The 16,900-nt window shown below is 35.5% G+C and overlaps 1 protein-coding gene across 3 annotated transcripts in view; it reads right to left on the bottom strand.

The window, feature by feature from the left end:
- LOC128876609 (patched domain-containing protein 3) overlaps positions 1 to 16,900 on the bottom strand; it is a 59,843-nt gene that overhangs the window by 24,831 nt on the left and 18,112 nt on the right. For 2 of the 3 annotated variants that reach the window (XM_054123100.1, XM_054123102.1), the window contains exons 2-3: positions 2,523 to 2,799; positions 243 to 453 (exon numbers count right to left, since the gene is read on the bottom strand). In XM_054123100.1, coding sequence (XP_053979075.1) covers positions 243 to 453; positions 2,523 to 2,799 — 488 coding nt within the window. Of the gene's footprint in view, positions 1 to 242; positions 454 to 2,522; positions 2,800 to 16,900 lie in introns of those variants that run through there. The other variant, XM_054123101.1, reaches the window with a different exon arrangement.

Here is a 16,900-nt window from a genome sequence, read left to right as displayed (position 1 = left end):
GAACAGTGTTATCATAAAGTAGTTTTACTTAAAGTAGTTTTAGTTAAACAGTGTAACATGTATTTTATTGTCAATATTTTAAATATATTTGAGTTTATTCTCATACATTTTCCTATACCTCCAGTTGCGATAAATGCTTAAACATTCACAGTCTAATGGCGACAGAATATTATCAATAATACTATCCACGCTTTCTTTCAATCAACTCTTTCAAGACCGACTAAATTTATGCCAATACTTACTCTATGATATCCGAGAGTTTCAGGATGTCGTTGGCGAAGCATTTGTCCAACCACCTGGCGCATATTTGTTCGTAGGTGAAAACTTCACCCTCGTATGTTGCTTTCGCGGTTCTAATCACTTCGTCTAATTGAGCCAACTCGTCAAAAACAGCTCTTCTCAGCAAATTCTCGTTTCCATCCTTCGACGTTATAATTACGTGACCGAATCGACCTGAAATAATCAGGAAAAGCCACTGAGAATTGTGAAATTGCGGAGAGAGAGATAAATGTCTAAAATATCTGAAAGTTTCGTACAGTAAAGTCTCTATAAATGCACAAGGTCGGGACTGAACTTGTGCGCTTATCGTAGAGTTCGTATATTCTCTGATGTTTGCCGACGAGCTTCGAACGTAGAGAAGGACAGCGAATAAAGAAGAGGACGGAGCGAAAACACTAGGGTATGTCGGCGAGACAATTTAATGCAACTTTACCATGCATCTTTTTTTAGTTTGTGTTCTACGATACATGAAACATAATGAAATGTTACAAGTAAATATGTTGCCAATGACGTCGTGTTTGGTCTCATTTTCATCAGAAAAATGTCAGGAATATGATGGTAAAAGTTTTACAACAAAAAAGTTAATAATAAAAAAAGTTTTATCGTTGCATTAGCATTGTCTCGCCGAGATATCCGATCCAAGATCATGTTACACTACTCGGCGATCGAACTCGTGGACCCATCAAAGGGTGTACCCTTAGTGGCGGGGATGGTTTCTGTGCATTTATCGTAGAGAAATTTGTGTATTTATGGAGACTTTACTGTACTTTACAATTGAATTTCTATGAAATATAGTAGGATGTCCAGAATATCTGGTATAGTTGTACGTTACAAGTAACTTTCTTTGGCATATAGTAGGGTATCTGGAATCTTTCGAATACTTGTGCTGTACAAATGAATTTGAATGAACAATAGTAAGATGTCTAAAATATCTGGTATACTTGTATCTCACAAATAAGTTTATATGGAGTATAGCAACATGTCTACAATATCTAGAATACTTGAAACATATCGTAAAAAAGATTGTTCTCCAACAATAAGGAAACAAAAAAATAACGAACAAATAAAAACCATTCGAATCCAAGTTTAGTAAAAATAAGTAATCCCTACAACCAGTAGGCAACTTGGCAATAAGGAAGACTTGTTTTATGACTCAAGAAAGTCAGTATGTTTGTCTCACGCACTACACACACACACGCGCGTAAAGGAGACTATATCAACCTTATTCGGTCAAGGTGTTAAGACTTGCCTTAACGACATGTGACTAGGTTTGCGCTATGATCGACGGGAACAATGCCAATTTTGAGAACGTCGCTGGCACGGTTCTGTTATGAATACTTTTCTCAAGGACTTTGCTATGGCTAGAAAATGTCAGCTAACTTTCTCTGGGAAAGAGTTTATTCGCACTGCTCTCAATAGCAATTGATGCATCGTAAACTCACGTGTAGGGAAAAAGGGGCGGTAATGTTAGGTTGATGCGTAGCTTTTGTCATATTTTTTAATGGAAGTGCGATCGATATAATTTAGAGAATCTATTTAGCTAACGACATAGCGATCATTATCATCTATCAAATTGTCTGAGTTTCGTAAACTTAATAAAAATTATTCTTTCTTATTTAAATTATGATTAATTAAATTATTTTTACAGATGATAATCTAATGGTACTGATATTAGAATCTGTTGATGTCGACCTTACTTAAATTATTTCTTTTACAGATGATAATTCGATGGTGCTGATATTAATTAAGTTTAGTATTATTAAGTCCCCTTAATAAATGTTATTTTTCTTATTTAAATTAATGATAACTAAATTATTTTCATACAGGTGACTATCTGATGATGCTGAAACTAAAATGTACTAATATTAACTACGCTTACGAATTCTATACGAATTCTACGTGTTGATGACTATATGTTGATGCTGACATTAAAATGTACTAATATTATTTAAAATGTACTAATTCCCCTCGTTCAAAATTATTATTCAAAAGCCTAGCAATTAGATAGACATAGGGGAACCTTAAAGAACTTTAATTTACAAAGTACTACCCAAAGGGTGCCCATACCTATCTAGTGGTACAAAAGAACCTTGGAGTGTGAAAGATTAATACTTGCCCTACTCATCCTCCCTATCGTCCTATCCTCCCCTACTGCTTATGTTTTAGCCCGAAGTACGTGTAAGACCCCTATAAGTGCGATTGCAATTTGCATCTAGATCTCTTTGATTAGAGACATGACCCACCTGGCCTAGTAATGCGTCCCAGGTTGAAATGGTGGCTGTAATTGACCTTGAAGTACTGTTCCACGATCGCCCTCTCCGTTTTGCTCGGGCCATTGGTCGGCGAGAAGAGGTATTCAGGATCGATCTCGTAATGAATCCTCTGGTAGCCGGTGAAACAGATAAAGGCTACCAGTACCGGAATAACCACGAAATAGCCGGGATGGCGACCCACCACAAGGCCCAATTTGTGAAACGCTCGGTTCAAGAAGTCGTCCACGCAGGTCATATTGCTCCACATCTGAAAAGAAGAACGTCTCATCAACTTCTAGGTCTTAGGATTCCACGAAGGTCAACGATAGCTCGATGAAACTGGTTCTCGAGACCAGAACAGAGACGTGAACTTATCGAATCGCGTCGAAAGTCATGGTAGACCGCGAATGTTTATGCATTTATGGTAAATGTTTAGAAGATAAGACATACTTTCATTTCAGTTTCAATTCTTTTTCTGAATCTGTGAAAATATGAATTTACATAAACATCCGCGTCGCGATTACCGAGGCACTAATGTGAGTAAAAAGTGTGTATGTTTACGACAGAAAGTATAGCTATTCACCAAGTGCTATACATTTTAATATTAACTATCGGCCTATTTAGATAGAGTCCACGTGTTGGAAGGATTTTCTACATTACCCTATATCAATGAAGGCTAACATTAATTTCTACATAGTTATATTATTAAGTATATCAAAAGTCTTATCTTTTTCCTCAATTTCAGGAGGTTAAATTAATTTTGGTTAAAAAAAAAACATGTCATTAATGTGCATAATAAATCCTCTTTACTATATTCAAATTTAATACTAACCCTTTGCACTCGAGACCTTTTTTTCTGGTATCTACCACCATCTCGAGATGTTTCTTAGCATTCTATTGCCATGAATTCTAAGCTATCTAGATTTGAGAATAAGGTCACCTTTACCTCGCCGGCAATCATTTTATTGGCACTTCGAGCTCCAAAGAAATTAAACCTAAAGAAACATTAGGTATTGTAGATTTGCTGCGTGAAACCTAATGCTGACAGAGTCACCTCTCGAGTGCAAAGGGCTAAATCTACCAAGCCAATCTATTCGGCCAATGCACATTAAACTTCTTCTTTTGCATCTTCTTAAAATCACTCAACTGTTAGCAATGGTTTTATCGCGATTTTTGGTGACAATTATTGTGTTAGCGAATTCATTTTATCAATTCCCCTCTTCCTCCAATTAAAAAGATATAATTGTATGTACGATAGATGTGAGTTGATTTCTGTGCTTTTAGCGTTAACCCTTTGCACTCAAGGCCTTTTTTTCTGGTATCTGCCAACAACTCGAGATGTTTCTTAGCATTCTATTGCGACGAATGCTAAGATTATATCGACTTCGAAATTGAGATTTCTAATTTGAGATTTGAGAATCAGGTCACCTTTGCCTCAACGACAATCATTTTATTGGCACTTCGAGTTCCAAAGAAATTAAACCTAAAGGAAACCTAGTGGTGACTGAAAGGGTTAATTCGAATGCATGCAATGTATTTCAGCGTAAAATTTATGAACAAAAAAGATACGTAATCGACATAGTTTACGGAAACGCCTCGCTGGACATCTATAAAGGCCGCGTGAGGCTTGTGGCTCCAGAGGAGTGTTCATCCCTGTTATAGAGGTATGTATGAAAGAGAGAGAAAGAGAAGTTAGGCGTAGAAAGCAAGGCTCACACGTGAGGACGACTTAAGGCCAATTGCCGTTTCATTTTGCAAAACGACCATACTGGCCGTAAATCGAGAACACTTCCTTGTTGCGATAGGATCGAGAACAGAAGAGATTGAAACGTGGACAACGGAACTCGGCGAGTGACTCCGATCAGCAATTTTAAACACCTTACCAAATTCTTCGCTTTCCCTTGCGCAAATTTTCAGGAGTTATCTAATCGATTTAAGAAACAAATTTCGACAGCTTTTCTTCTCTGTGCAATGATAGCTTGAGCGATTAAAAAGAAGGCGAAAGTGGCCCATTGCAACATTCGTAGCAATAACAAAGATATGGCTCATAAACTGAAAGACTGGAAGAAATAAAACTTCAAACGCATTTTTACGCGAAATTACACTGTTTGACCTGAAAGCCAATAACTCGAAACCTGTCTAACTGGATTCAATAAAGTTTTGTGTACGTACTTTCAACAACCCTATGTATCGTGTAACGTACGATTATTCATTCTTTAATTTTATTTTTTAATTGATTCTTGAGGATCAAAGAAAAATATACCTTGTAAGCTTTTTTAAACATTAGTACGTCATTGAAAAATATGAAGACTGCTGAACTTTATAATTTTCAGTTACCAAATAAATTAAAATCACTGATGATCCTACCTGTCAAAAATAGACAGAAATGATGTCAATTTTTTCGTTACGTATAAATATAACCGTTAACAAAAATTGTCCTTTAAAAATCAGAGAATACTTTACGTATGGTAATAAGGACGTTTCAATCAACTGCATACGACTTTTGTAAATTTGCAAAAATACCGCTCGTTTTGGGCCAGCCAGATTAGTTTTCCTCCCTCAAAAAGTTCTTTTAGTTAAACAAATGCTAATATTACAGATTTTTTTCTGAAAATACCGTCTGTTTAATAGAAACGTTTTATTAAACCTTGAACAGAATTTATACCAATTTTCATTCAAAAATATACGACTCCTGTTGTACCACGCTTGTAAAGACGAATTTCAAAATATTGTTGATTTATCTGCCTTCTTTCTGTGTGGATCAAAAACTACTTTTGATGCCTATATGATTGTAGTCTACTTTCTAAAAAAAAAAGTATTTTCAACCGAAACCGTGTCTTGGCCAATTTACAGTTTCACGCCACCAGTTTTATAAGACATATCCTTCGAACATCAGACTTTATATAGTTAGTCAACAAAAAGAAATCAATTTTTAAATGCCGCAAAGTAGAATCTATAGATCTTTAGACGTATAGTATATATGACAAACTTATAGCATATAAATCTAGGATAAATAAGAATAGTACAGGATAGCATATACGGTCAGTCCATAAATATTCGTACCTTCTATATCTATTGAAGAAACTTGTCTGAATTAAATGATAGACTTGAAGTTTCCAAATAAATGTTTTATTATAAATTAACTACGGATTCTTATGCATTTATGGAAAATGAAAATATGGTTAAATGTATGAGGATATGTAAGAATGGAAAAATGTATAAAATATCGACAATAAAATGGATATTACACTGTTTAGAAAATAAGACATACTTTCATTTAAATCTCAATTCGTTATGTGATTCTATAAAACTATGAACTTGAATAAACATCTTCAGTCTAGTAATAAGTATTTAATTGCCTCTAAACATTTTAGTGCAATGCATGGAACTATATTCTATTATTTGACACCTGAAGAAGCTATTTTGCATGAATGCAAAAATATATCAAATATCAACAATAAAATACATGCTCCTCTGTTTAGAAGATGAGACATACTTTCATTTAAATCTCAATTCTTTATCTGAATCTGTAAAAATATGAATTTGCATGAACATTCGCAGTCTGATTATAAATATGTACATAAATAAACTTTACATTTGTATATTTATTCGAAGACATCAAACCTATTGTATTTAATTTAGACTTTCTTCAATAAACGTAGAGGGTACGAATACTTATTACGGGATTGAGTGTAGGTGGAGGATAAGTAACCCGAGAATAAATCTATAATCCTATATCATATAAATAAATCTTTAAATCTATAATTCTTTCTACAAAACGCCATCCAGTTTATTGCAAAAGCGTTACGAATATTCCCTGAACGATTGATTTGGAGTATTCCACGAGAAGAGGATCGTTACTTTCTATTTAATTACAATGCTAAACATGTGAAATGCGGAGCACGGTCCGCTTAACACGTAACGAAAAATCGTAGAATTCAACGTGTTTTCTCGGCTGCTTATGTAAAACAACGCTCTATATACACTTATGCGCAAATGTAAGCGTAATTGCTGCGAACCGTGCCAGAATGTTCCTCGACGAATCCTCTTAAACGCTCAACCTGTTCTTTCAAAACAGTGTTGAGCAAACATTAATTAAAAAGACAACCAACAACCTTCCTGATTGCGAAAATCAATTGCCTGTAGTAATTGAAATTGCAATTAACAATTGAGCATTCAGCAACAAAATGGTTGTCTAAATAAATCTTCAATTTAATTCTAGCTGTCTCTCTAACTCGAAGTTAAGTTTTGTAAGAACTATGCAAATTAAGCATGGATTGTCGAGATTTAGAAGCTTTTTTTTTATTTTTTTACCGAACAAATTAATCTGTTAAAAGACGTCAACATCTGCTGAATAGATAAATGAATTTTTTAAAAATAGAACTTGTTATTTTATTAAGGAAAAACGAAAATTTTCGATAGTCGAAAAATGGGACTATCTAGTAAAACCATTATCATTTTGATAAAAATCAAAAAATTTTTAAATCCTTTATCCACTCAGCAGATATATAATTTGTTTGATGGGACGTTCTCAAGTTATTATGTACATAAACCATAAATATTCCTGGATATTTACTCCATCTTGGCCACTTTTAAATATATCATAACAAATAAATTTATACATTAAGTTCAATATTTCTTCAATAAAACAGAAATTCTTAAATGTGACTATGACAACTGCCTGGACTCTGTAGTAAGAAAAATAAAGGGCAATGGAGCATTAGTAAAAGACAACTTCCAACACTTTATACGCGAAAATCTGTACATTATCGTGTCATAAATTGTTCCGCTAAAAATCAGTCATTAAAAGGTGAAGTAATTTCCCTATTATCTGTGCATTCTTCACAATACTTATACGCATCGTTACTCTAGCTACCGACTTACCAGACGACAGATCCCATGATTTGTTATATTTCCGTTAAGAGAAAAGAGTTATTTCCAGTTATGAGTGACGTAAGTAAATTCGTCTCTAGCTCTTAGACAATCATCGTTTCGACCAAGAACAGAAACGGTTCGCAACGATTGCGAAACGAAAACGGGAAGCCAGTCAACGTAACGAACACACGTGTCCTACGAAAAGCTTGATGTACAGTAGCTTGTATACTGCTAGCGGTTACGAAGACACCATTGTGTCTATTCTAAATGGCGCGACTCACGCACATTGCTCATGAAAAAGCACACTTAGTTTAATAACGCAGACATCCGTCCCTCTTCTTAAGTAACGAGTGTACCGTCCCGACAGAAAGCCGCGTTCAATTTTAACGATGGGAATCGCAGACATCCGTGCCATTGAGCTCGGATCACCGTAATCCTTGACTTCTACGAAAAGTAAACTATTCATGGAAATAGCAAAAGTGTATAGATCGCCGATGCTTTGTTGTCCGAAGGAGTAATACGTCACTGTAAATTATTAACACCAGGCATTTTCATTTCAGTGTTTATCTACTGCAACCTGCTAACTGTTGTTGGTTGCCTACTCACGATACTCGACTCTAGGAAACAAATAAGGCGTTTAATGTTGATAATTCGACATATAAAAATAAAATGGCCATTAAATATTTCTATTTAAACTAAAACAGTAAATAATTTAATACAAAGGCACAGAATTAATTTCTTCACCTAATACTCAAATTTTGAACAAAAATTCTTGAATTTTGATTACACTAACTGCGTGTACCATTGCACCTCTTTAAAAGTAACAAAAGAAAGCAAAATGCCTAAAACAGGCACACTTTCCGGACCACCGACAGTTTCTAGCGGTCAATGATCTTCCTTTCATCGAACGAAGGTGTTTCTAACGCAACACATGCTGATACGCTTCCTAGAAACCGGCGAATACGTTTCCTCGACGGGCTTCGCAATCGAAGAGTTCTCGCAATCTCGTCCCAAATCCGAGGCCCGAATTGATAGTCAACGATGATCTCGTGGCAATTTCGGTATGCTAAACGCGTATTGTTGCGCGCGATTCGGGTCAAGTCCGACCGTCGCTTTTACAAACGTTCTTCAATGACAATCGTCCGAATTATTTTTGTGTTCGCTCGCTTAACCCACTTGTCGCGCCTCATCAAAAATCGATCCAGAAGTAACGTGTCTCCCACCTAGAAGAATTACAGAGCCAAATTCCATACCGAGATCTCGTTATTACGTCACATCGAAATATTAGGCGCGCAATGTATTAGGCGTGCAACAAAGTTCTGAGCTTTAATGTATAAAATTAAATCTCTATTTAAAAATTAATTAAAACAGATTAATTTCTTTGCCAATAAAATGCTTGTCGTTGAGGCAAAGGTGACCTGATTCTCAAATCTCAAATTAAGAGTCTCTTTTTCGAAGTCAATATAATCTTAGCATTCGTGGCAATAGAATGCTAAGAAAGCATCTCGAGTTGCTGGTAGATACCAGAAAAAAAGGCCTCGAGTGCAAAGGGTTAATAGTTTATCTACTGGTTTATGTAGCAGGTATAAACGCCAGAAAGAAACTTTTATAGTATCATATATTACTATAGGCTAACATCGATTCGTGGATACTGTTACGAGATGTATATTAAGGGGGTATTATCGTCTAGAAACTTCAAAAATTCGACTTTTTTTTGCATTTTCTTATCATTTGGGGTTTTGAGAAAGTGCCTCTAAAATATTAATTTGAAATTCGTAGAGCTCTCATAGTTACAGAGGCTTAAAGGCTGTTCACCAGTATTAATGCTAAATGTATAGCAAACTTTAAACGCGTTTTTCTCGAAACGACATTTTTCAAGTCGGGCGCACGTTTTTCTCAAAAACTATTGGACCGACTGACTTCTGGTTTTACACACATTTCGAGGGCACCATCACTTATGGTCTGAACTAGAATTATACCGATAGCTTGAATATTTTGGTCCTGCACTCATATTTTAGTTGACAATTTTCCGGGAAAATTAAACCTTAATTTTCAAACAGCCGCGATTCCGATAAAAAAATGTAGTACTTACTTAATTCTAGTTCAGACGACAACTACATTCATATAGATTGAACAAAAAATTTGTTTTTCTGTCTCAGATAACTAGAACCGCCACAGTCTGTGCGCCCGATTGAACGAGCGTCTCACGCCACAACCTGCATAACAGCGCATAACTTATATAGATTTCAATCAAGTATTTCATAAAAATTTGTGTTGTTAGTTGAAACGTGTTTTATTATGCATAAAAAACCTGGTACTGTAGGTTTGATAGTTTTCGTAAAATTAATTCCTAAAAATTACTGAAAAAACAAACTTCTAGACGATAATACCCCCTTAAAGTGTTCGGAGGAACACTACTGAAACTTTAAGGGGGTGCAAAACTAACATTATTTTTCGAACTCGACGCTTTTTGCATTGACTTCTTCTTTCTTTTCAAAACTCTTCAGTTCGATATCTACTCTTTACTTTTTTTCAAAAGATCACCATTTTCTACTACTTTCTACCATTTGTACTCAAAAAACTGCACTGTATTCTATGGGCTCAACCAGTCAAAATATTTATCCCATTCGCCATTGCGAGATGGGAATTATATTTAACAATCTTCAATATTCCCGCCCCCACCAACAACTACCCTAAACCTACTCGGACAGTATTTCCGTGTAGACAGCATATGCATCAACAAGTTTATTATCTACAAGTAGATAAATATTCCAGAATTTATCACATTCACCAACTTTAGTGGGATTATGCATTTAGCTACTAATTAAATATGAAAGAGTTTTTCAAAAGCTACAAAATAACGTAAAACTCGCACGAACTTTTGGTTCTTCCTAATACCACATAATTCTATTTACTACTACTAGTGGATGTTTAATCGTATTCCACTATTCATTTAACGACAGTTGATCCTATTTGCAATCTTAATGTATTTATCGATGCTAGCCAAAGATTTTCATACGGAATAAATACGTTTTTCATCATTTTTCATATTACAATGAAAGTCCTTGGTTTCCTGAGAAGAACTTCGGCGGGTTTCACCGCTCTCGAACCGATTTCACTGTAGAAATCTATTTTTATAAGACTTTGATACTTTCGAACAATGATGATTTTAGAAGCTACTTTCTGTCATGATTGTGACATGCAATGATGAGTTTACAAGAAACTTTCCGCCATAATTGTCGCATGTAATGATGATTTTACCAAATATTGCAGCGTGCTATCAAATGCTCGGTTCGATTACAAAATGTAATATTCTTATATACCTTTCTTTTGTGTTGGTAAATAAGCTTGGAATAGAGTTGAAATGCTTAAATAAAAAAAAAAAAAAAAAAAAAATGTTGATTTCAGAAGCAACTTTTAGTCACGATCGTTACATCTGAACAAATCCAAGGAGATCAACAATATTTTTTGGAACATTTTAAAGGAATGAAGGAAAGGATGTTGGAGATAAAAATATCATACCGCTATTTCAAGATGTGCCATTTTACACTTCCTGAAGGAATATGACATAAAGAGCTTAGGGGCCTGAGAAGCACAATATTTGTCGAGACCATCTAAAGAAACGAAGCCAAGGATGTCAGAGATAAGAAAACCTTATCTCTATATTAAGGTGTATCATTTTAGTCTTCTTGGAGTAATATAATACAAAAAGCTTGGGAACCCAATAAGAAGCGTAATTTTTGTGGGACACTTTAAAGGAAGGAAGCAACGGATGAACGTTGCGTCGAAGAACAGAGAAGGATCGAGTACCCCAAAAGAACCGTGATACCCATTTCCTGGATCGATATCGCTAGCATTGTTCCGCCACAAAGGAGCTCTTCTTTCCGAAATCATAACGCCCGCATCCAGGATCGCATACCAGCTCTCCTAGGTCGAATCAATACGTATCGTATTCTTTACTTCGGAATTACATACGGGTGGTACTCGCAGGAAAATTGCGAATCTCGGAGAAAATATCTCGCAGGATCACCGCCTGCAACCGTTATTCGACTGTGGTGCGAAAGTCGATGGCTCGCTGTATAAAAATTTGATTGAAACTCGAAATCAGCGATGGTCTGCGTATCACGAACGGAAGGACATTGGCTCCGGACACGGATTCAAGCGCGAACGACTTTCTAAAACCACTTGCACTCGATTCCAGCTGGTTTTTCCACACCTCGCCGAGGTTGATCGTAATCGACCCGGCAGAAGGATGACGTAGTAGGATCATTTCGCGAAGTTCAGAGGCCAATTGTCGCGGCCGACGTGCGTCCAACGATCTTTCTCCATCGTGGAGAAAGTAACAGTGTCGTTATTGGGTAACAGTCGCCATGCGCGCTCCTTTATTGGATCTCACCGATTGAATAACATTCGCGTAACCATCGACTCTTTTGTTCGCGGTCGACGAAATCCTAAGTCTTAAGTAACGACTCGAGACGATGCTAATTAACCCCTTGCACTCATAAAACCGGGTACACGTTCGAGCTGTTGGACACGTTCTACTCCTATAAGCAACTGTACCGATGAGATAATTTGGGACATTTATATATATTTAGAAGAAAATTCAATAACACTATCTAAAATAAAATAACTAAATGTATAGTATGAAATAAAACTAAGAATCTAATTTAGAATTAAAATAAAACAAAAATCTAAAATGAAAATAGGAATCTAATCTCGAATTAAATTACGCTGTTTATGATAAAATAGCAAAAAGTATACTCGATATAAAAATCTATATCGACTTGGAAATTGCATAAACCAATGTGAATGCAAATACAAATTATCTCGTGGCTAATGAAGGACGTTAGGCCATGAAACACGAATGTACTCGCGATCGATCGCGAAAAAGTTATAAATTCAAACCAGGGGCGAATAACAGAGTAGAAATAAATAAATTGCAAAAAAAATAGTCAACGAAACGAAACTTTGCCCAGAAGAAAATTAAAATATACTCGGCGTAACAACAATGACGAGTTAAGTCCAATCAAGTTATCATTGTACCTCGCATGTCACTCGAAACGAGAAAATTACGACAGATGACCGAGCTCGTTCCCCGTCGACGTGAATATTGAAATAATTACATTTCTCAGTGACGTTGTTCGAAATTTCTCCTCGTTTTGCGTTCATCGCGACGCGGAAGCGCTCACACACGAATACTGCAATTGTTCTTCCAATTTTCAATTCCCAATTTGTATAATTTTCCTACGAATGCAACTATCTTCGATCTTTAACTGTTTGCACTCAAAGTTGTTTTCAATAAGGCGAACCAGCAACTCTACACGATTTTCATTGTAGGTAATATTTAGGTTGTCCCGAAAGTTTCTTTCGCGACTCAGACTCAGCTGTTTTTTTTTAAATCTAGATTAATGTCGCATCAACACCTAGGTTATTAACGACGAGAACGTTAAAAAAAAACTAAATAATTAATTCTTTAACTATATTGGATCAGAATAATAATCGTGAGTAATAAGTACCATAATCCGCTAATACATTCTCTTTTTAATATGTCAACTACTGGTTCCTTTACTTTACCTCTTTTCTTAAAAAAATTAACAGATTTCACGCTCAGAATCAAGGGATTAAAAATCAAACTTACAGCGTAAAGAGCTTTTCTCCGTTAGCAGCCCCGTATTCCAGTATCTCGTATTTATCCATTTGTCCCTGTCTCTATCCATACTTCATTGTACGTCACAAACGTCACATTTCTCCGTTAGCACCTCCCTTGTTTCAAAAATAAAATGATCTCCAATCATAAAAATAAAATCACCCAACGAAAGCTCGAAGAAACAGAAGCAAGGAGTTCTTCGAGGAGACTTTCAAATGTCAACAGAGATTACGTAGAAAAAAAATGACGGCTATTTCTCTCGCGGAACGTTGTTTGTCGCGTTTCAGGATTTTTTTTCCTGCGCGAAAAGTGCGAAGGAAAACTTCAAACGACTGCATACCCTTGCGAAATCGTTTATCGTTTCTTAACCCCTTGGTAAGCGAAAAACCTGACTTGCTCATAAACAATCCCTCGTGCGCAACGATTTTTAATTCGTCCTCGACATTTTCACGCGCGGCGTTGCGGTTGGCCACGTGAATAGTTTAACCGTTTGCGGACAGCCGTCTGCAAATAGCCGCCTAAACTTTTTTGCCGTTGGAGACATATGTCGGCATATAGCCGCCCGTGCATATCTTTCATTTATCTTGGTATAATACACTACTCAAGGAAATTATTCGTCAAAATTTCACTATTTTTCGAATGCGCATAACTAAAATGTTTTAAATATCAACTTATTTATTACTTTTTTTTTTTATAAAAGTTTCATGAAAAATATTCTTTTTCAGGTAATTGTGAAATTTAGTATATCAACATTCTTCTTCTGATAACAATTTATATTTAGAACATTTAAAATAAAATTGCAAAACTATTTAAGTAGAGAAAACGTTCATATTTGGGGAAGTGATATCAATGTTAAAGTTTTAGATCAATCCTATTGAATGAATATTGAAACTTTGTATTAAATAACACTAGTCGCCCATATATGGATGACAGGGATTTTCACTAAGGAATTAAAAAATTAATTCTGAAGATCAAATGTCACAGAAAACAAGTCTGAATAGCATTCATGAATTTTGATTGGATTGTAAAACTAATACTAATGCACATGTTAGATTGTATAACTTTCCAATTGTATAAGAACAGAATTTTAGTTTCATAAATATTTTAATAAGTACGTCTGGCACTGAAACTGTTAATGGTAACAAAAATATACAATTACTATGTAATTCTGATGCTTTTAATGTTAACATAATTTCCATCCAGAAATGCTCGTTGGTAAAGTGTTAGTCTCATTGAGTCCACGGTACAGTTTACAGAAACTGCATGATGCACCTTATACCTGGTGCACACCTAAATCATGAATAATTCCAGTAAAAATTTGAAAAAATAAAAAGCAAGCATACATCGCCACCAGTTTCACGCCACGGTGGTTAAGTATCACTGCTCCAAGCGTCCGCGGATACCAACGGTTCGGTACGTGCGCGAACACCTGAGAAACTAATTTCCATGAGTTTCAGAAATTGCCGGTCGTCGAGTAATTGCTGGTTGGACGTGCCCGTGGAAGTCTCCGCTTGAAAGTCTGAACGACGAGGAAAGCAATCGCCGGAATTACTTCATCGACCGTTCGTACGACTTTTACGGTTGTCTCTGAAAAAGTAGCCTGGCCCCGTTTTAACATACTGTAACTTCCATCGCGCGTTTTCATAGTCAAATAACCGTTAGTTAAATGCGAGGTTCCGTTTTATGGTGGCAGGATCGGCGAGACGTAAAATGATGGCGTGAGAGAATTTGCAGATTAAATCTTCGCAAGAAAACGGGTCGAAAACGTGGAACGAAGATCTTTTGTAGGAGCCTCCGTTTTTAAGGAAAAGGAATTTGAAAATTGTCGAGTCGTTGGCGCGGCAACGCTGCGGCGAGGGCGAGCCACTTCGACACAGATATTCAAAGTCGATTTCCGCGAAAAGGAAACGTCGTACGATGAAACTTTACTGCAGCTTTTCGACTCATTTTTGATCAATAAATCACCTCAGTATGAGCATATGTTTTAATAAGAACTATCGAATGTTTTTAGTATATATTTGCCATATGGTAACACATGTTCGATGTTGTAATATACTGTCTTAATCTGTATTATGCTGTACTATAATGTACAATACTGTCAGGATATCCTAGGATGTTTTATTCTGTATTTTGCTATATTGTATGGTATCATCTTGTATTATATTGTTATGCTGTATTATTCTGTATTAATTTGTCTCACATTAGATTGAACTGTATTATTATGTATTCTGCTATACTGTGCTACATTATTCTGTATTATTCTGCATTACGCTATATTATGCTGTATTATACCATAATATGTTATTCCTGATATAACATAATATGTGCTGATATCTTCACAATTTTATAATAGTCACGATATGCAACTGAATAACGTGTTTATTTCGTTAAAACTTATTACCAAACATTTGTATTTTGTAAAAAAAATCCATTCGTAAAATTTGTTTACTTTAGTCTATAATTTTTTATTTACGAAAATCATTCGATAGCTCTTATCGAAAAACCTTATACTCACTAATAATTATGTTCAAAGGTTGCGATGTTTGTAAATATTTGATGGAAACGAAAAACACGTTCCTCAAACAACTCTACTCGGATGTTTGAGGCTTTCACGGCTTTCGCCGATATTGTTAGCCAGTTAGCTGTCGCAACCTCTTTAAAAAGTATGTACCTAAAATGTGTGCCGATAAGAAGACAATAATGAGTATCAGTATCAGTATTTATTTTAAGTATTTCAACTATTCAGCCATAGTTATTAAACTGACACTTTCTTCTTAATTATACGTTCATCGTATTATGTATCGCTCTCAGTCTTCTTCTTGTCGTTGCTCTATAATTTAAATACTGTTTACAGCATCTTTTACATTCATTCGATAATCTACTGGGGCCCACTGGCCCCCTTACAGCTCGGGTTGCTCGGGTAGCTGCAATCAAACATACTAGCTACAGCCCCTGAGGGTCAGTAACGATTATACTCGTCAAAGGCAGAGTATGTGCGGCTGTTATTCTGTCAATCTTGTTTTTGATGACAAGATTGTAGGAGCATGATCTACAAGTGAAAACAAGAAAAAAATGTTATATCAAGTTTGTTTTTAAACGCTTTGTTATAATATTATAAGCAAATATTGTAATACATTTCATATTACATCGATGTCCAATTTGTATCAATGCAGAAGATGGTCATTTTGAAATGATGATTTAAAAATTCCGGTACGTTAAGAAATATCTCGCAAGTCCAGGCACAGTAAACAAAATCAATCTTCCGTATTATTCAGCTTGGAATCTACTGTTACAAATTTATAATTGTTAAACTATTTTGTTACAAATGAAGGGGAGATCGCTACAAACAACTACAAACATTTCTGAATCACATGGAAAAACGGATTTGAGATATCTCAATGTCGGGTGCTGTGCATTTTTTCAATTTTTTTCATTTATTAAATGATGGAACTATAAACGAAACTGTTGTTACTACAATCAACTACAAACGAAATACTATCATTTTCCGTAAAAGAAGTTCATTGTTTGAGAGTTGGGTGCTAGGTTCACATAGCTTGCATTTATTCAGGCTACATTCAATATTTGCCTATAATACCGTAACAAAGCGTTTATAAACAAACTCCATATAACATTTTTGTCTTGTTTTCACTTATAGATCATGCTCCTATAATCTTGCCGGAAGAGTAAGAACCACCCTGTATAATGTATCAGTTATGAAAATCGGAGTTCTTGATTGGCGCCATTAGAACTTGTATTACTAAGGATCAAGTAATTGGATTAAATTGTTTAGAGATTGATAGAGAATCAGGTGTTTGCGGCGAAATAGCAAAGGAAACTGCCGCTTTCG

Source organism: Hylaeus volcanicus, chromosome 5 (assembly GCF_026283585.1).
Source record: "Hylaeus volcanicus isolate JK05 chromosome 5, UHH_iyHylVolc1.0_haploid, whole genome shotgun sequence".
Taxonomy (NCBI): Eukaryota; Metazoa; Arthropoda; class Insecta; order Hymenoptera; family Colletidae; genus Hylaeus; species Hylaeus volcanicus.
Note: the sequence above shows the minus strand (reverse complement) of the source record. Positions and strands in the feature narration are given on the sequence as shown.